A 20,307-nucleotide genomic window follows, 5' to 3' on the forward strand; every position below is an offset into this window, starting at 1 on the left:
AGTTCTTAACCTTCAGCCTGCTAGGTTTTACTTGTGGTACTCCTGAAGGCACAACAGCATAGGTTAGGTCACCTTTTTCTAGGCTCTGTGACTTTAAAGCATCCTATTCAGTAATTTCTTCTAAGACATTGCTAGTCTCTCCCTGAGCCCCAAGTCACTGTTACTAACTGAAGTTTAATGTCAGAGAAATTAAGATGACTAACACTTTGATACAAGTTGAGGGGAGGGAAGAGGGGTTGTGGGCATTTATTCTCAGTCTTGAGAGTGTCCTGAGGAATATGTGACAGTCCCTCATCACCCTTCCTTAGGAGAGAGCAGTGGTGATCAGATGCCAACTGACATGCACCAGGGCACCTTTGCACTGTCTTACCACCTGCGTTTGCCACTTATCTACTGAAGCAATTTCAAGAGTGATTTAAGGGGCTGGGGATGTGGCTCAAGTGGTGGCACACTCGCCTGGCATGCATGCTGCCTGGGTTCGATCCTCAGCACCACATACAAACAAAGATGTTGTGTCCGCTGAGAACTGAAAAATAAATATTAAAAAAATTCTCTCTCTGTCTCTCTCTCTCTCTCTCTCTCTCTCAAAAAAAAAAAAAGAGTGATTTAATAGGCCTTGAGAAAGTTACTCACCATAACAAGATCCTTTCCATTGGCTAGCCCTCCACACTTGAAATGAATTAGTAGACTTTTTTCTTTTGCATCAAATAATGCATCTTATAAAAAAAAATAAGAATAGGCTTAAAACTAATTTATTTTTATTAGAAATCAGGATAATAGTTAATCTTGGGGGATATTTTTAATTGGGAAGAAGAACATGGAGTCAGTTCGTTACTGGTAGTGTTCCTTTTCTTTTTCTTTTTTGACAGGGGGACAGGGGGTTGAACTCAAGGGTACTGAGCTACATTCTCAGTTCTTTTTTTTTTCCAGTTTTGAGACAGGGTCTTGCTAAATTGCTAAGGCTGGTCTCAAACTTGCAATCATCCTGCTTCAGCCTCCTGAGTTGCTGGGATCACAGGTGTGCACCATGGCACCTCGTATAATGTACCGTTTCTTCACATTCATGTTCCCTTCAAGAAAGACTTATGGGTATTTACAGTTATGGTTTGTCTATCTCTCAATATGCTACAAAATAAAATTTCTTTAAAACAGCTTTTAGAGGCTTGGCTTAGAAAGCATTCACAGATATTTATAACTTATTTAAACAGTTAGGTTGTTTTATTTCCAAAAGAGAGTTAGCGGTTTGTTAAGACTAGTGGATACTGGAAGGGAGAAGAGTAGACAATAAAGGAGGTGATCTCATTCTGCCTGGGTTCTTCTGAATACAGAGTACAAGTCCTCAGTGAATTCATACTTTCTCAATTTCACTTCCATTTTTCTTTGGGGGTATATGAGAAGTGAACAGATTGCAAGAAAAACTGGGCTGGGAAGTGCCTCCTTTTACTCAGAGCCAAACCTGGTAACAGAGGAAGGTGATTTTCTTGGGCCGTGTGCTTCAGGGAAAGTGTGGAGCCAGGCCTTTCTTTGTAATCAAACCACAGATGATTTCTTCCAGCATGACCTGGCTCCTGTATGCCAAGAAGAGACCAATAAACCAGGGCCACCTGGGCACCAGATGTACAGAACTCTTTGTGTGTTAGAAGAGGGAGGAGGTGCAGAGCTCAGCTGGGAAATGCCCCCCCCACTCTTCCCCCAACAGCAGTATCTTTTCCTGCCTGTGTTCCCTTCTCCTCAGCACATGTGGGGGCCTGGGTCAGCAGCCCCACTTGCACATGAGCAGGTCTCCTGCACGCCCTGTACTGGCAGGTCACCAGCTCTCCCAGGTCTCCATTCAGCTTCTGAGAAATATTGAGGCTGAAGAGATTCCTGTGTACACAGGCTTAACCTGTGAAGGAGTGTAGATGGACGGGAGCCATTTGCAGGAAAATATTTGGCTCTCAGGCATTCTCCTTCATATGATCCACAAAATCGTTACTCTTTCCTCAAATGAAGTCCCACCTGTTTCTTTTGCACAAAGAAAATTCAAGTCCCAAATTCAAGTCTAAAGAAATCCAGTTAGCCCTTTTTCTTGATGGTTTTGTTGTTGATTTTTTCTTCAAAGACATCAGTATTGGGTTGATAACAGTACAAAAAGGGACCCTAGGTCCAGCCATCTCTGAGGAGTCCTGGACTTCCGCTTTGTTTCCATGGAACAAATGAGTCTCATTAGTGACAGGCCCACATTCTCCTCCTGTGCCTGGCCTCTGATTCACGGTCAAAATGGAACCGAATCTCAGCACTGCACGCAGTCTGTTTTCAGCTATTTTATTGAAATTATTTGATACCACTGTGGGCCTTGCCTGTTCTTCCTGTCCTAATATACTAATTTTCTTTGCCTAGAATTGACTCAATTAAATCTTCTTATTGAATGTATTTTCAGACTGGATTTTTCCATCTACCACATGGAGACTTTTTCATTGAGCCTGTTAAAAAGCATCCAGTGGCTGAGGGTGCCTACCCACACATCGTTTACCGGAGGCAGAGAGTTCAAGAGACAAAGGAGCCAGCCTGCGGATTAAAGGGTATTGTGACTTAAACATCTTCACAGGTTGAAGAGTTGGCTCTTTTGATTGACCTCTTTTTATTTAAGCCCATTACCTGCTCTCTATTCTGCTGCCAGAAAGTATGAGCCTTGTGTAAATTATTTCATTTCTCTATGCTCAAGTTTCTTTATATTGTTAATGGGAAGCAGGAAAAAGGCTCTTCTATATCCTTTTTCCATTAGTTGATGAGACTCATATAAGACATTCATAATAGTATATTGGTTTTAAAAATACAACTTTTCTGAACGTCTAGAGGATATCTAGCTTAAAGACTCCATAATCAATGTTAACAGCATTAAATACATTAGTGGGTAATATTACCAGACAGCTCATCACACCTGCATGTGGAAAGCAGATTTAAATGTTTGATGATACTGAGAATGATGAATGGAGGGACAATGAAAAACTTGTCAACACATTATTAGATAATGAATTCTGCAGAGATGCTTCTGTCTGTGTTGTGTTGTGTTCTGCCTGGTGTTTGTTGAGCTCTGTCCCCTACCCTTGTGCCCTGGATATGATCTGTTCTGCCCTTCTCTGTCTTGTCCTAAGTAGTTAACGGAGCTTTCAGAGATAAACTGACCCAAGTTATTTTCTTGGAAACCCACATTCTCTTTAATGTGCAGGAAATAGTAAGCTATGAATAAAGGGCTATGGGAAATTGAGACATTTCCTTAAGTATTCCATATTTCCTTTCTTCAGAAGGAAAAGTAAACAATGCCACAATGACAGTTAACAAGAGAAGTAAAGTAACAACCCTTTATTTCTTAACAATTTGGAACACGGACTTCAAAGGGAAAACAAGGAGATGACAGAGGAGTGAGGGAGCCAGGATGACATTGCAAACAGGAGAAGGGATGGACAAGGGGACAAGTGACTGCTCTACAGACCAACATCCCCCACTTTTCCTACACTTGATAGCAACTTTTCTGGGAATTTCTTCTATAACCTTAGCAGTATGTGTACGCAATAAGAAACTTGAGTCTCTAATGTCTGTAGTGTTTTCTGGGCACCTAATCACACAGTTATCATTCATTAGCAAGTGATGTCAACTACCTTTTAAATTAAAGGATTTCTTCTACAAATCATCCAGTAAGTGTTAAAGAAGAGATTCACCACCTGCTGATCTCATTGCCAAAGGAACCAATCCAGATAATAATCTCCATGGGAATTTTAGGACTCTCTGTCACTGCCACTGACACCTGGATTGTTGCCCAATTCATATTACACATTGGGGTGATGGAGAGCATGTTGTGCATGTGATTTGATACCTTTTAGAGGAAATCCCAGATGTAGGTTGCCAATGTGACTATTACTAAGGCTGGGGGAGAATTTGACTACATAGTTGCTCCGTGAATTGCATTAATTCCTCATCCATCCTCCTTAAACACAGCTCTCTCCTGTAACTGTCCTGTTGAGGTAAGATGATTAGAAATGGATTGGGGCTAGCTAATATTTAGTCATTAAAAAAAGGGATGAAAAGAGAAAGAGTGGGGTTCATAAATGCCGCAGTCCCCATGAGCTCACACACAACACCACAATTACTGTGCTTGTCGTACTAGTTCTTATTGTGCTTCTAGGCCAATCTTATGACTTTGCACTTCTACAGAACTTTGGGTGGCTCATCCAACCTGCCAATGAGCTATTTGTTGTGCATTTTTCTACACATTTCCTGGAAGGCACTCTCTTCTACTTTCCCAGAACCAGTGTCAGAATTGATCTGCTGTGCTGGAAGGACCTTTCAGAGCACCTAGTGACGTCTTCCTCCACTAAAGAAGTGGTTGTCCCTTAGGGAAGGCAGTGGATTTTCAATGGAATCAAGTTAGTTTGTGTCAGAGCAAGCCAGGAGTCCATGGTAGCTCAGGCTTTTTACTGCCTTATATTTCTTCTTTTCTTATTCCTTGAATATAAGTTTTGTTTCTCCAGCCTGATCACAAGCCTGTTGAGTAGAGGCTCCCTCCAACCCAACATTGTACAGCATAGTGTTAGGTGCAAAGCAAGAACTAGGAACTCAGTGACTCACTGACAGGACACTGACGCGGCGGGAGTGGTAGCCAAGAAGATGAAGCTAGTGTACACTGGCTTCTGGTCCACCACTGACAGAAAGGAAAAAGAAATGTGCCTTTTCCAGATATTGAGGAAGTGTGAGTTGTTTGGGACCATCCTTCTTCCTAAGAGAATAATGCTTAAATGATAGCTAGATAGTCAAGAATCTCCACCATGCTTGTGAAACAATACATGGCATTTGGAATTTGAAAATCTTGGTAGAGTGAATTGTACATGGTCTTGCTGTTCCAGATAATTGCACCGTCCTTTGTCATGTTACCCTGCAGAGATGATGGAACTGACTGACAGCAGTTATGTCATTGGCCAATATTAAAGTACACTTTATGCTTAGGTCAATTGATGTTGTGTGAATCACTGTGATTATATTTAAAAAATCATCTTTACCATGTGTAAAGCATTCTTACTTTGAAGTACACTTCAAGAAAGAAGATATCTCAATTATTTTATCCCCAAATCTGGCACTTCTCTTAATTTTATTTGATACATAGAAAGTTTCCAGGAATTTCACAGTATGACCTTTATTAATATGACTTAATTTCTTTTTTAAAAAAGATTTTAGCATAATGCTATTAGACTCATCTTCATATTCTAAGTATGAAGTCCAGGTTAATGTTTGTTGATTGAGTGATTTGCAATGGGATGCTACAAATGTGAGTGGACACTGGTCTTACCTGGACATGGGACTAAGCACTGCAAGATCATTTTGAGTCTTGGAGGCAAGGACAGTGTGTTTTTGTGGTAGCAATTAATGTTTGTGTATTTGTCACACAGCTTGATTTATGTCAGTATTTGGAAAATATTTCCACCCCCACACATCCCATTCCTGTGCAGCAGCTGGAAATCTCATAAATAACCATAAAATTGTTTCTTTATGGGGAAAAAAGTTTACTTGTTAGATCTAAAATCAAATATTTGAGGAAATTATCAATGTACCTTATCCTTTAATCTTCTCTTGCAAAATCAGAGAAGTGGATCCCTAGGGTAGTTTCTGGGCTAATGGGACCAAGATTAGAAGGTTCTAGAATTTTGTTTACATTGGTTTGTGTATGGTAGATTGACCTTCTCTTCCTTCAAGAAATGTTAACTTGGTGCTTTCTATGGGCCAGAAACCAAGGGACATAGCTTTAAATATGTCAAGTTGGAACTTACCCTCATGAACTTGCTGTCTACTGGGAAAAGAACTTTAAAATTATAAAAATCATATCTATGAACATTGTGACATGCTGTGGGTGTATACAGAGGAATCTGACACACCAGGAGGGTTGAGGATGGCTCTCCTGTAGTAAGCCTTTTAAAAGGAGGCATAGATTGTTTGGGAGTCATTTTTCCTGAGCTCACTTCTGTGGAATTTACAGGATTTGAGGAATAATGACTATTAGGAGCTGAACTGTGCCTCCCTAAAATTCATATCTTAAAGTCTTAACCCCCAGAACCTTAGAATATGACTATATTTGAAGATAGAGTCCTTAAAAAGATAATTAAATTAAAATGCAGTCATGAAGATGAAGCCTAATCCATTGTGATCGTGACCTTCTAAGAGGAGGAAATCTGGACACTGTCATATGCATTAGGGGTAAATGTTTGCTGGAGGAACATTCGAGGAACAGAGAACTTGTGAGGAACAGAGAGAGGCAGGTTTCTGCAAGCCAAGGAGTGGCCTCTCTTTCGAGAGGAGAGCAGATAGTCCAGGGGCATTTTCATTTTGTACCGTGTTCTACAGCTTAAGAAGCTGGCCTGGGATTAGAGTTGCTTTACTTGCAAAAAATTTAAGTGATGTGACAGGTATTAATAATATGCCTGAGATTGCTATGTAATTAGCTGTAGATGAAAAGCAATTCTAATTATGTAACCATTATTTTTAGTCTGTCTTATATAGGCACGTGAATTTAAAATTTTCCTTTATCCATGGTGGAGTTGAGAGAGAAATGGACTAGAAATCAGGAGAACAGTGTCTAGTTCCATCTCTGTCACTCCCAACTTGGGCAAGCGTCCCTGTCTCCATTTCCTCCTCATTCTGTGGAAGGGTTTGGACGATCTTTGTGAATTCTCTTAACTCATTTAAGTTGTGAGTCTCTTTCTGTTTGTACTTTGCAGCACCTAGAAACAATCTTGACGTCCTTCAGTCATACCAGTGTGGTTTAAAAACTGTCATGTGGGATTGTACGTGCTAATGCTCTTAAGACATCTTTACCTAAAGGCAGAGACCGCACCCGTGTTTCCAGGAGCCCTGTGTCTGACTCCCAGGTGCTCTTATTTCCCTGGCCTTCTGCTCCCTTTGCACCCTGGCCCCATCCCAAACAGCTGGACCCAAGACTTTTGAGCACAGGCCGCTGCTCCCTGCACTGTATCCCTGACCTAGAAAGGCCAGCCAGGACCCTCAAGCGGAGGCAGCAGAGCTTCAGAGTCACTATTTAGTGGGTGTGTCTGGTCCGTCATCATGGGTCAGAGCATCAAAGGGAGGAGGTGGCTGTTCCAGAGCCTGAATCTGGACCCCAGAGCCCTAATACTTGGTGTGGAGGAGAGGATCATGACATTGCAGCCAGAGTGGAAACTGACTTATCTAGGATACTGATCTTTATCTTGGCGTCAGATTGTTACACGCACACACACACACACACACACACACTCAATTTCTCTTGAAATCTGGTTATTTGGTTAAAAAGACTTTGTATAGGTTTTTGAGTAGTCAGATACAGTGGGGTTGTCATTTTAATAGTATTTTAACTAAATTAAGCCCCAATGGTGTGTATGGATGTTTGTGTGTGTGCTTATGTGTTTGGTGTGTGTTTATACGTGTGGTGTATGTATTTATGTGTGTGTATTTCTGTGTGTGGTGTATGTTTGCCCATGCATGTTTATGAGTATGTTTGTGTGTGTTTATGAGTGTGTGCTTATGTATGTGGTCATATTTTTGCATGTGTGTGCTTGTGTGTGCACAGCATGTGTGTGTGTGTGTGTGTGTGTGTGTGTGGTGCGTGGGGTGTGCATGCATATTTAAACACCCATACACTGTTGGCTGCAGGAGGCAAAGGTTTGCTCAGCTGTGATGACTTGGTGGTTTATGGAAGTTCTTTCTGTTCTTTTAATATATACCATGTTGAGATCCTGATGTATTCTCTAGTTGAAAGAGGAATTCTTTGTTTAATCTAACTGGGAAGGGACCGTCCAAATCCTTTAGGAAAAAAACAACTTTTCCTTAGAGAAGTTATGCTAAGAATAGTGCCACTGTCAACCCACCAGCAGCTGACCAGCACCTCGCCACCCCTCCCACCACACTCCTGGAGAACAGCAGAAAGAAAGGAGCTCATAGTCTGATGCCACCTCGTCCCCACTCCATCCCCTCAAAAGACATTTGGCTGGGAGCCAGCCCTCATCACCAGCTCCTCTGGAGCTTCTGCCTTTGCCCTTGAGCACTTCTTCCCAGAGGGGTCAGCAGCACAGAGGTCCTGAGGACTGGCTCCATCCTTCCTTGGCAGGTCAGTGCCTGACGTGAAAAATGACCTACATCAGGTATGAAGATAGCTTTTGATATACTGTCTGCAACTCAGGGCCATTCCTCACCAAAGCACAGAGCAGAAGACTGGAGACATGAGAGCTGAGAGCCAGAAGTTTTTTCCTTATTGGGTCTCCTTTGCCCTTGGATCTCTTGGGCACATGCAGAAGGAATAGAGACACTTCATTTGCATACCTTCATCTCTGGGGAAAAGCCCAGTCAAAAGCTGCTGTCAGTCTTGGAGAGAAGGGGGCCAAAGTCCACCTGCTTGAAAAAGGTCTATTCTTTAACCAGATCAAAGGACAGTTGTTATGGGGTCAAAGCAGTGAGTTTTCCTACACACACTCCTTGCTGGAGAATGACACTTCCCAGGGGCTGAGGAGACAGCAGGTCCATCATCCCACCCTCAGGTGGCCCCTTCCCACACACCTTCCACTGGCACTCGTGTTGGGATGAATCCTCTGGGATTCTTTCTTCAAACCACAAGAGACCTCTTGAGCATTCCATGGCTGTGTGAGCATGTCTGTGTCCACTCTAACCTGGGTTCAAGGCAAAGTCTTTGTGGGAGACTCAGGCTCATTTGAACCCAGACTAGCAGGCTGACCTTGGGTGATTGTTTTCCTACTCCTGTTACTTCCTCTTTGTGTTTTCTCCTCTGCCTACTGTGGATAATGAAAATGTCACACAAAGGTGAAGTGGGCTGGGTCAGAGGGAGGTACAGATTCACAGTTTCTGAGCTCCAATCCTAAATTCCAGAGCCCCTTGAAGACCAAAAGTCTGACTACAAGCAAGAATTTGGCAAACTCATTTGGTGGCAAAATATGACTGGAATTGATGTGAAGCTGGTTTTGATGTTTTTATTTATCCCAGTTAGTAAGACTGGTTGTACATTTTTCTGCAGAATTATGTAAGAGTTTGATTTCAGAAGAATACTGCAGTCTCTAATGAATTTTTAAAAATTGTGGCAAAAAACATATGTTAATAGAATTTGCCATCTTGGCTGTTTTTAAGTGTGAATCTCAGTGATGATAACCACAGTCACATTGTTGTGCAAGCTATCTCTAAAACTCTTTTCCTTTTGTAAACTAGAAACTGTACCCATTAAACAACTCCCTGTCTTCCCTTTTCTACAATCTCAGGAAACCACCTTTGACTTTCTGTTATTTTTATAATCACAGAAGTTCTGAATTCCAAAACATTATAGTCCCTGAGGCTTTTAGAAGAGAGATTATGGACCTTAATTAGAGAAGAATGGCTAATAATTGGCAGGGTCACCACTTTGCATGACAATCCTGGGAGTGTCATTTCTTTGGTCTTAGCTCTAACTGTCCACTCACACAGTCTCCCAATATTGTGTACCCATTTGTAGAACCAAGAACAAGTACCAAAGACTGGATTCTGACTCTAGAATACAAAGCACAGGTGCTAGCATGCCGTGGGTACTCTCTTTCTTTTCTGTTTTTCCCTTTTTTCCCCCGATAAGTAGAGGGACATATATGGATAGCTAGTTGTGGTATTCACTTTGTTCCCATCTCATGAAGCATGATAATGGAAGGCTTTGACAGTGGGAAAGTGTTAAAAGCTTCATGCAGACTGACCTGGTGGGGAAGCTGCTGACGGCCCTTTTAGAACTTGCTGGAGACCACTGAGCGCTAGATAACTGCAAGGAAGAGTGAGACACAGTGACACTCCCCCTGCTGTTTCCCAGCAGGTCCCCGCACAGCATCTGGTTCTATCATGTTCACTTTTTATTTTTTGTCTAAGTCCTGTTATTTGCTATAAAGACTTTATAATATTTTAGTTTATTCACACATGAATAAACAATAACCATGGAATTTCAGACGTGGGCATTAGGTAAAGGTCATCTAGTCCAGGGTTTCCTAAACCAAGGTCATTTATATTCTCCCTTCCTAGATATTAACATATAAAAATCCACTCTCCAGCTCTATTATATTTGCTTAGTATTTTAACATTCACTCTTGTAAAACTTGTATAAATTGATTTTAAAAAGACCACAACCAAAATGGAAAATTAGTATTTTTGAATACATATTAAGATAAAGAATTACATTAAAATCAGAGTCTCCCTCCCCCAGGCACTGCTTCCTATTATTATTTTGCACGTGTGGAAACCATGCCAGAAAATTGATGTGAATTCAGTTCTTCCAAGTCTTGGTGAGTTGCAGAGCTGAGATTTAGTTGGGTGTGTGTTCCCCTTTGACACATGAACTGAGCTGGGATAAAGTTTGGTTAAACTAGTAGGACTTTGGAATAGTTTTTATTTTTTTTTATTTTTTATTTTTTTGCACAACTTCTCATTCCTCTGGTGTTCTCTCTCTTTTAATTTTTTACTTTAAATTTATTTATGTATTCTAATTTGTTATATATGACAGCAGAATGTATTTCAATTCATAGGATGCATATAGAGCACAACTTTTCGTGACTGGTTGTTCACAAGATAGAGTCACACCACTTATGACTTCATACTTGTACTTGGGGTAATGATGTCTATCTCATTCCACCATCTTTCCTACCCCCATGCCACCTCCCTTCCTCTTCCTTCCCTTTGCCCTATCTAAAGTTTCTCCATTCCTCCCATGCATCCCCATCCCCATTATGGGTCAGCATCCACATATCAGAGAAAACATTTGACATTTCTCTTTTTGGGATTGGCTAACTTCACTTAGCCTGATATTCTCCAACTCCATCCATTTACCTGCAAATGCCATGATTTTATTCTCTTTTAATGCTGAGTAATGTTCTATCGTGTATATATACCGCAGTTTCTTTATTCATTCATCTACTGAAAGGCATCTATGTTGCTTCCACAATTTAGCAATTATGAATCATGCTGTTATAAACACTGATGTGGCTGTATTCCTGTGGTATGCTGTTTTTAAGTCCTTTGGGTATAAACCGAGAAGTGGGATAGCTGGGTCAAATGGTGGCTCCATTCCAAGTTTTCCAAGGAATACTCCATACTGCTTTCCAGATTGGTTGCACCAATTAATTTGCAGTCCCACCAGAAATGTATGAGTGTGCCTTTCCCCCCACATTCTTGTCTGGCTTTCTTTTTAACTGGAATATGACAGGGGGTTCTTTACAGATCCCTGACAGGGTGTGAGTGGAAAGATAACTCAGCCTTATCCTGGAAAACCCTGACAGTGGTTGAGCATCCTTATGGACTGAGTTCCCCATTTCCTAAACATCCTGGGGAAGCATTGAGGTGTGCCTACTGTATGTAGGAGACTTGTACTTTCCTCACTTATTTGTAATTAGCAGGGACCAAAGTGGGTGCTTGAAGACTTGTAGGCCTGTGAACACAACAGTCCTGTAGAACATGAAATACTCTGATGGGTGACTCCTGATAAACATGAAATAATCCTGCTGCCTGCACTTTCACTATTGTGTTATCTGAACTATGCAAAGAATTACATGCTTTAAAAACAAATTACAGGGCTGGGGTTGTAGCTCAGTGGTGGAGCACTTGCCTAGCATGTATGAGGCACTGGGTTTGATTCTCAGCAGCACAATAAATAAATAAATAAATAAATAGGTCCACCAACAACTTAAAAAAAATTACATTCATTTGGATGTCTTGACTGTCATCATTACTATTTTTTTTTAAATCCTCATTCTCAAAGAAAACAACCCTGCACAGATAATTTTTAATGTTATTTAGTTCTGGAAAAATCAAACAAATGTTCAATTTCCATCAATGTGGAACATTAAATTCATAGTGACCAGGGTGTCCCTGAGCTCCCAAGATTTGGGGCCAGTTACAGAAAATGTTTCCTTTCCTTGGTGGCATCTCTGCCATGCTCTCTACATGTCATGGCTTGTACTGGACACTCATCAACCCCACCAGTAGCATGAAGCTAAGGTAAACTTCCTTGATTAGACTATTAGGGAGCCAGGACTTCAGGAAAAGCAAGAAAACAGGTGTGGGGCAACAGGTCCATTGGGACGAAGACCAGGAATTGCTCTAGAGTTCAGACCAGGTGTCAGGTGAGTATAGTTCACAAGCCAAACTCCTGTTCTATATACCTGATAGCTAAGAATGAATTCTGCATTTTAACTGGTTATATGTTTATATGATATTTTCAATTTTGCCACTCAGTCTGCAAAGCCTAAAAGATAGCAAAAATATTTGCTCTTCAGCCCTTTAACAAATAAACACACACACACACAAAAAAAAAAAAAAAAAAAAAAAAAAACCTTGCTGAACTCTGGTGTAGACCATTGATTCCCCAAGTATGGGATCAGCAAAGAAATGATAAATGTTGGAGATGCTATATATGGGATTACCCTGATTTGACCATTGGAGACTGTATGCATATGTTGAAATATCACAGTCTATTACATGAATATATAAATTTATTATGTGTCAACTTAAAATTTTTAAAATCAAATATTTTATTAGGTGTCAGTTCAGCTAAAAACCAAGACTCTGTCAGAGATCTGTGATTTTAACAGGAATCATCAAGATAAATTCAAGGTATTTCACAGCAGGGATGCAAGCCCAGGTGGAAATAAAAAATGCTGGTCTAGGAATTGGGAGTCAGAGGATTACAGAGCCTGTCTCAATGGTCCACAGGGTCCTCCTTCCACTAGGCTCTCGGGCTTTTCTCAAGCCCCAACCAGACACCCCAGCTGATCTTTCTCACAAGCAAGCACCGAGTATGCGCCTCACTTTTGGCTCTGGCCCCTAATGCCCAGGCGTCTGGGGTTCCATCCTTTGGAACACTCCCCACTTCCTGGCAAAAGACCCTAAACATAGGATGCATATCTTACTCATGAATCACTCTGGAAACTGGAGCCATAAAAATCACTCTCAGATAATTGGGTTGTTATGAGGAATTTAAAGAACTGCATATGTTTCAGCACAATAAATCTAATGCATAACACATGTTAGCTATTTCTTTTGGTTTTGTTTTAATTTTTTAAATTTGTAAATTATAACTTTTGGTAACTTAGTCTCAGGTCAGTTAAAATAAAGAGAAGCTGAAGATTCTTTTGTAGCCTGCGTTCTTGGCTAAGGCTGCTCCCTTCCTGTAGGATTTGAAGCTTCTTTTGTCAGCTGCTGTTATCCCTGAGGGCTGGTTTCACAGAGCCCTGTCCTCCTCTCTGGCCCAGACTGACAGCTTTAGTTCCATAACACTAGGGGTAACAGGATGATGGCCACTTCCCTTAATGGACAGAGGGCATTTGGGTCTCTGATTGCTAACAGGAGGGAGCACATCCCTTTGTTATAGCACAAAGACAAAATGGAGGGAAATCAAGGCCTTCCCACTCCCACTGTGGACTTGACAATTGTGTGCTCAGCTGTCCTCTGGTGGCATCCAAGGCTCAGAGGTCTGTGTGTGTCTGTGTTATGTGTGTGTGAATGATGATGAGGAAGTCTAGGCATTGTTATCGGGGGATCTGAAAGTGAGTCTTAGGTGTGAATCTGCACAGTCCTGTGACCTCAGGTGAGTTCAGAGCCTCATTGTCTACCTGTATAATGCACAAGTTGCTTGCTCAGCTGTTTCTATAGGGATTGGAAATGGTGCAAATGCCAATAAGCGCTGACCTATATTGCCAAAGCTGCTGACCCCTGGGTCTCACTGATCAGTCTCCTTGACCAGGTACAATGATAGTTTAGGAAATGGCATTGATGGTGTTTCTCAGGAAGCTCCAGCTCATGAGGATACTCTCAGCGAACTGCAAAGCCAGCTGAACTTGCACAAAGCATGGCAATATTGGCCTTTGCAATATAAGGACCAGGGTTGCCTGGCCACTTTCACTGACTGAGACCAATACATTCAAAGCTGATTGCCAGTTCTCCTTTGGCTATCTAGTTAGTAGCACCTGAATACCATCTATGTCTCAGGCATGACTCTAGCACCCAACCATGTCTTTTACTTAAAACTCAAAGAAGATATTACGATTATTCCCATATCACAGATGAAAAAACAGGCTTAGAGAGGTTAAGTGACTTGCCCAAGCTCACATTGTTAAAAGTGACAAAGGTCTGTGTCACTATAGATCTCACTATAGACTCTGTGTTCTTACCGCCGTCTAGGACTTTTTCCTACTACCAATTTGCTTGAAGAAAGCTTTAGATAACAGTTTGAACCACAGAATGTACAATGAGACACACAATTGGGATGTGTAAACTCTTCATGCAGATGATGTTGTGTACACTTTCCAAGTTATGAGACTATTTCAAAACAATTTGAAGGCTTGCTTTAAATTCTACTTTATCTATTGTTGGATAAATAAAATTTTATTTCTGTATTTTCCTAATGTTTCAAATTGAGAGGTTTTTCAAATTTTGTCATAAATCCCTGTATTATGCTTATGCCATATATTTTGCTCACATTTGAAAATATTACCTTAGATTAGGTTACTATAAGTGGATTTTTCCAAAAATTCCCCAAAGATAGCACTTTATATTCTCAAAATGATATATCAAAGTATCCATTTTTTATACTCTTATCAGATTTGAGTTTATACTTTTAATATTCTCTTATGTGTAAAATATGCTGTTTCATGAATACTCTATTCTTTCTTTGAATATGAGTGTGTGCACACTTATAACCTAAGCTTCTAAACCATTATAATTCTTTAATAATCTTCTCTTGTTCCTTGCTCATTTTTTATTGGATTATTAGCATTTTCCTAACACTTTATCAGAGTGCTTTATATATTAAGTCTATAATACCCTGTCATGTTTATGAAAAATATTTCTTGTTTTCATCTTTAATATTTTGATCTCTGATATCTTAAAATTGTTTTACAAATTTTTTTCTTATAATTCTTCCATTCTTATTGTGCTTACAAATCTTTTCCCATTCTAGTATCAGACAAATATCTGGTTTTTCTGGTACCTTCTGTATGGTTTGCAGTGGGCATTTGAATGGGAAGGAAGGGTATGTGGCACATGTTTGCTACTTCTGGCTCCTGCTGCCTGGTAGACATCACTAATTGATCACAGAACCCTATTCTGCTCAGCCTGGAGGCAGCTTTAGAATATTTCTCAGTGCAGTTTCAGCCTTACCTTCTCCTACCTGGTCAGAAGTGGAACATGAGATTATACCTTTCTGCCATTTCTGCAGAAAAACAAAATCTATGATATGGATGATAAGGGTGAATAGTTTTAAAACCTTAACTATCCAATGTATTCTGTATATTTATGTGATAATTTATAGTCTTGTTTATAACAATATGCACAGTCTAATAAGATAAAGGCTCACAAGGCATTAGTAGACTTCTGGCATCTTTCTAATGGACAGCCTCTGCCAGGGTCTTAGTCCTGTCATTAGTGCTGCCTGTTCCAACTGCTTCACTCCTGAATCCTGTCAGCACAGTTCCTAAGAAGGTGCTTTCTCTTTCATGCCTTCATGATCTCCTGAGACTTAGATTAGGTTCCTATAGGAGATAGGAACATCATAGGAGATGCTACTGCTCCATCCTTTGGAGCCTGATTCTATGTCGTCCCCTCTCTTTCCTCTCCTGCCTCCTTGTCACTCATACCTTTCCAAGGCATTTGGTAAGGACCATGACTAAGCACATTTGTAGGAACCCTGGGGTTGCTGTGATGGGGCATCATGGGAAGTTCCTGGGCTGGATCTTCAGTACTCACTGTACTGTGAAGGAAAAGAAAGATCAAGTTGGGGGAGGGGGAGCTGGAACCTATTAACTCATAATAGCAGTGAGTAAAAATAAATTGCCATTATAAGCATGACATTGAGCTAAAAAACTCTACAAATAATCATTTATTTAAGACTCACAATAATACCCGTGTTATTTTTTGAAATTCTTTATATAGGAGAAAACTAAGGCAAGTCAGAGACCTTCCAACTGCTAAGTGTGGAGTTGGGATTTCTGTACAGGTCTGTCTGACTCTTGAGCTATTAATCATAGTGCTGACTCTCAGCCATCTCTGGACTTCTCCAGTGCTGAAGAGCTTCCAAAGAAAAGTAGGTTATTCTACACGAACAAAGTTAAAGGACCAAAGAGTCGCCTGTTCTTCATGGCAACAGTTGGGGATTTGATAAAACATCAGTGGAGCTAATGACATCCCACCAGTGTGGGAAACAGTAGGTAAAGTTTGGGTTTCTACCATGAAAATAGAGGGGAGATCAGTGGAATAGAGGAAGAGGACTGAGGGAGAGGGAGAAGTTACAGGAAAAAGGAATCACAGAATGAAATTGGCAGAATTATGCTATGTACATATATGAATCTACCACAGTGAATTCCACCTTTATGTAAATCTATAAAGTGCCAATTAAAAAAAATAAGTTAGTGCAAGTAAAACCATAGAGTAGAAGAAGAGGAATAGGAGGAAGGAGGAGGGGAAGGAAAAGGGAAGAACTGGTCACTGAAATGTAGCAGCTTATAGTCATCATGTATGATGTCAAAATGAACCCCATTATTATGTATAACTATAATGCATTAATAAAAATATAAAAAGTGGGGGCTTCCAATGAGATAATGTAATTTGGTGGAAAAGGGACCTCTCCATCTTTTGCCACTTCCTGTAGATCAATGGAGGGTACCCGCTTTTGGAAGACCACTAATTTTAGTATATATTTTTGTTACTTAAATGAAAGTAAAAGTATAGTTTTTTATTTGTTCTCTTAGAAATTAACATAATGAGTTAAAATCCTATAGGAAAAATAAAATTAGTCACTTGAATTCTGTGTTTTAATCCTCCTAAAGGAGCAAATGCTGGGGCTGGGGTTGTGGCTCAGCAGTAGAGCGCTTGCCTAGCACTGTGAAGCCCTGGGTTTGATCCTCAGCACCAAAATAAAAAGTAAGTAAATAAAATAAAGGTATTGTGTCCAACTACAACTAAAGAAATAAACATTTAAAGGAGCAAGTGCAACAAGAGTAAAAGACACAGGGAAGGAAGAAGAATGAAGGAAAAGACCAATTCTCTGGCCCCTCCTGCCCCTGACCTTTCCTCTACCCGTTCCCTTCCAGATGGGATTAAGCTTCACACACACACACACACACACACACACCACACACACACACACACACACGCCCCCCTAGGGACTTGGTGGCATAATGATGCCATCTTGTGGTCTTGTGCTGTGTTCATACTGACACGATGTCACGGATATGCATAGTCATTTAACCATTTGTAAACAGGAGCGAAACTCAGCCAAGGGCATTCTTACAAATACTTGTATTAGAGAAAAACAGAACTTAAGCTCAACCAGTCAGAAGCAGCCAACTGATTTACTTTCTAACAGGAAAGACCAAATAAGGTGACTTGAAAATTTTAACCATTCAAAAAAAAATTTTTTTTTCCAGTACTGGGGATCAAATCCAGGGCCATGCACATTTTAGGCAAGCTCTCTAACCCCTGAGGACATCCCCAGCCCTAAGGTGTTTTCTCTCTTTTACTTCCACATTCACTCAGTAATGTCCTGTCTATCTCTTGTGATTTGTCACTGACTCTCCCAAATTACTTCTGGTTTGGTACTGCTTGATTCATAAATTTCTGCTTATTCAAATAAACTCTTTAAAAATTTTATTGTGCCTCAGATGGCCTTTCTAAACCATCTATATAATCTGACATTTGGAAACTTTATGCAAGTATAAAAAGCATGAAATACCCATGTACTCTCATCACACAGACCTAAGACAATTGACACTTCATATGTAGTGTTCATCAGATTCCCTATCCATATACACATACATCATGTACCTATACATATGTATGTATGTGCGTTTACTTTTGCATACATGCATGCATATATACATGTGATATATACTTTGAAAATGAGAAGTTTGATAAATGAAAACACCAGTGGGATGTTAAATGACTTGTTCAACCACACCTGACATGACTGGCCAGTCATTTGCTTCTGAAATCCTCCCTCTGGGTGCCTGTTCTTCCTGGCCTTTATCTCCTGCCCAAGGTCAGAGCTCTCTATAGGAAGAGCTGGCCTTTCTCAGCCTGGGGTGACACCAAGCTAAGAGGAAGAGTCTGGTGACCACCGGACCTCTTTCTTGAAGAAAGGAGAAGATTGTAGGGAAAATGGCCTTTGCAGAGAAGGGCCTGGACAGGCTGATCCCACCAAAGACCTATGCTGGAGCTCACCTGGAGAGGACAATGAGGGCCACCAAGGAGAGGCTTTGGAGTTTAAAGGTCATAACTCTGCAGAAGGAACAGGGGCAAAAGGGAGGCTGGCTGACAGGAGGGGTGTCAAACCCATCACCAAGGCCTGGGGTCTATGGTCTCATCCCACATCAGACAGCTGTGGCAAGAACCTTGATTGCAGGAACCGGCTCTTCTCCGGGCTTTCTCCCAGGGACCTTTTTATATTCAACATTTTGCTCTGCTCTTGCCCTCTCCCTTTCCGCTTCTCTTTGAGCCTCTGGATTTTGGGCTGAAACTTGTTATTTCAGTAAACATCTCCAGTGGAATAACTTCCTCTGCTTCAGGGAATCTGGCAGCACACAAAGACTCTGGGCCTCCTTTGTGGACAGGGTCGTCTCCAGGCTGCCCTGGAGGGAGAAGAGGAGTCCAATACACCTTCTGCCAATGCCTGCATATGTCAGGGGCATGCCAGGACTTTGGGCCAGGTTTTTGTTCACTCTACTTGTTCTTTTCTACAGTAAGTCTGAGGAGATGCAGTCTTGGTGTGGTGGCTAATCTGCATAGACTCCCTGAGTGCCTGTGTTTGAGAGGCAGCAGGTAGAGTGTGAACACAATGTGCACCCTGCTCTCTCAGGAGCCTCCTGTCTGGAGAAGCACATAAATAATCATGAATAAACAAGCATCAATCCATGTGAACCTGTAAATACCAGGATCAGAATTAGCAGGATGAAACAGCAGAGGACAAAGGTCATAGGAGAGTCTATAGGACCTTAAGGCTGCAGATGGAAATATCAACTCAGCCACCCAATCAAAATCCAGAGGAAAAAAAAAAAAACATGTTCCAGGGATCGGAATGCCCGCGGGCTCCAGCCCTAATGGCTAAACTTGAGGAGGAATCAAAGAGGGCCTGGGAGGCAATGAAGGGAAGGAGCATAAGAGAGATCCAGGAGCCCAGGTGAATGAGCCACTTGAACTCACCCTCAAGTGTCTCTCATAGTTAAAGTCCTTGAAAATTCTAGAAAACAGAAGTGCCCAAGAAACGGATACCTCTGGATAATATATAAAGCGAATGCCAGATTTGCTTGGATTTGTTTCCTCTTTAAACAGAGCTTCTCACAGTCAGAAAGCAGCAATCTTATTTCCTTAATATACAAAGCTATAAAATATATCCAATGACAAGAGGAATAAAGGAGGCCACAGCTTTCCTGCTTCTCTCTTTGATCACTGGAAGGAAATTCTCTCGGAAATGCAGATATCTACCTCTCTCTTATCTTAAGCCAGACCTTTTATGGCTGAGACCTGACCTTGACTTGCATACAAGGAACTGCAGCATCCCACTTATTTTATCACGCTCAGACCAACCCTGCCTGTTGTCCAGCTCTCTGGCCCCGTCCCTCAGAGGGGCAGCAGCATTACACTGAAAAGGCTTCACCCCACCAGTAGAGGCAGAAGAGGGAGGGAGTCTTCAGAGGCCTCCTGGAGGTGGTGAGCTGACTTGGTTAGAGGCTCTATTAGACTAGGATCTTCTGGAGCCGAGAGACCATCAGCAGGTGGAGAAGATCCAAGCCAAGGACATGTCTCATCTTAACAGGGATGGGCCTGGTCTTCCAAAAGGGAGAATTCAGATTTCATGGTAAGTAAGGGCTTTACTTTAAATAGGTTCAAAATCCAGAACTACATAAAAATCTCCATCAGAGAGGTGCTGTGACTTGCCCACAGTCACACTGTTGGGCGGCAGCAGCACTGGACAGGACCAGAGGGTCTGGTGCACACCTACTCTAGCTCCACCTCCTTCTATGCCCAGGGGGCCATCAGGGAAAGGGTGCAAGACCCAGTCACAGATCACCACCAGAATATCATTAGCTTAGCCCAGTAGGAAGGTCTTTTCTTCTGTTGTGATGGAAGGGCCAGGCAGCTTTCCTCCGTCTTCCATCTTTCCCACCTGACAGGCAGTCTCCAAATGTGGAGGGAGAGATGGAAGGAAGAGGCACCACAGGCCCAAACTACCTCAGCTTGAGAAGCCTTTGGGTGTCCATGCACCAGACTTTGGCCCTAATCCACTGTCAC

At 41.4% G+C, this 20,307-nt stretch overlaps 1 protein-coding gene across 5 annotated transcripts in view; it reads left to right on the top strand.

Annotated features, from left to right (window-relative positions):
• The window catches only part of Adamts12 (ADAM metallopeptidase with thrombospondin type 1 motif 12), a 303,466-nt gene that overhangs the window by 94,606 nt on the left and 188,553 nt on the right, over positions 1 to 20,307 (top strand). For 4 of the 5 annotated variants that reach the window (XM_046422269.2, XM_046422266.2, XM_046422268.2 and 1 more), the window contains one exon: positions 2,420 to 2,561. The exons of the other annotated variant lie outside the window; for it this stretch is intronic. In XM_046422269.2, coding sequence (XP_046278225.1) covers positions 2,420 to 2,561 — 142 coding nt within the window. The remainder of the gene's footprint in view (positions 1 to 2,419; positions 2,562 to 20,307) is intronic. 5 annotated transcript variants of the gene reach the window in all.

Source organism: Marmota monax, unplaced genomic scaffold (genome assembly GCF_021218885.2).
Source record: "Marmota monax isolate L192 unplaced genomic scaffold, Marmota_monax_Labrador192_F-V1.1 WCK01_AAM20220418_F8-fsc00077, whole genome shotgun sequence".
Lineage (NCBI taxonomy): Eukaryota > Metazoa > Chordata > Mammalia > Rodentia > Sciuridae > Marmota > Marmota monax.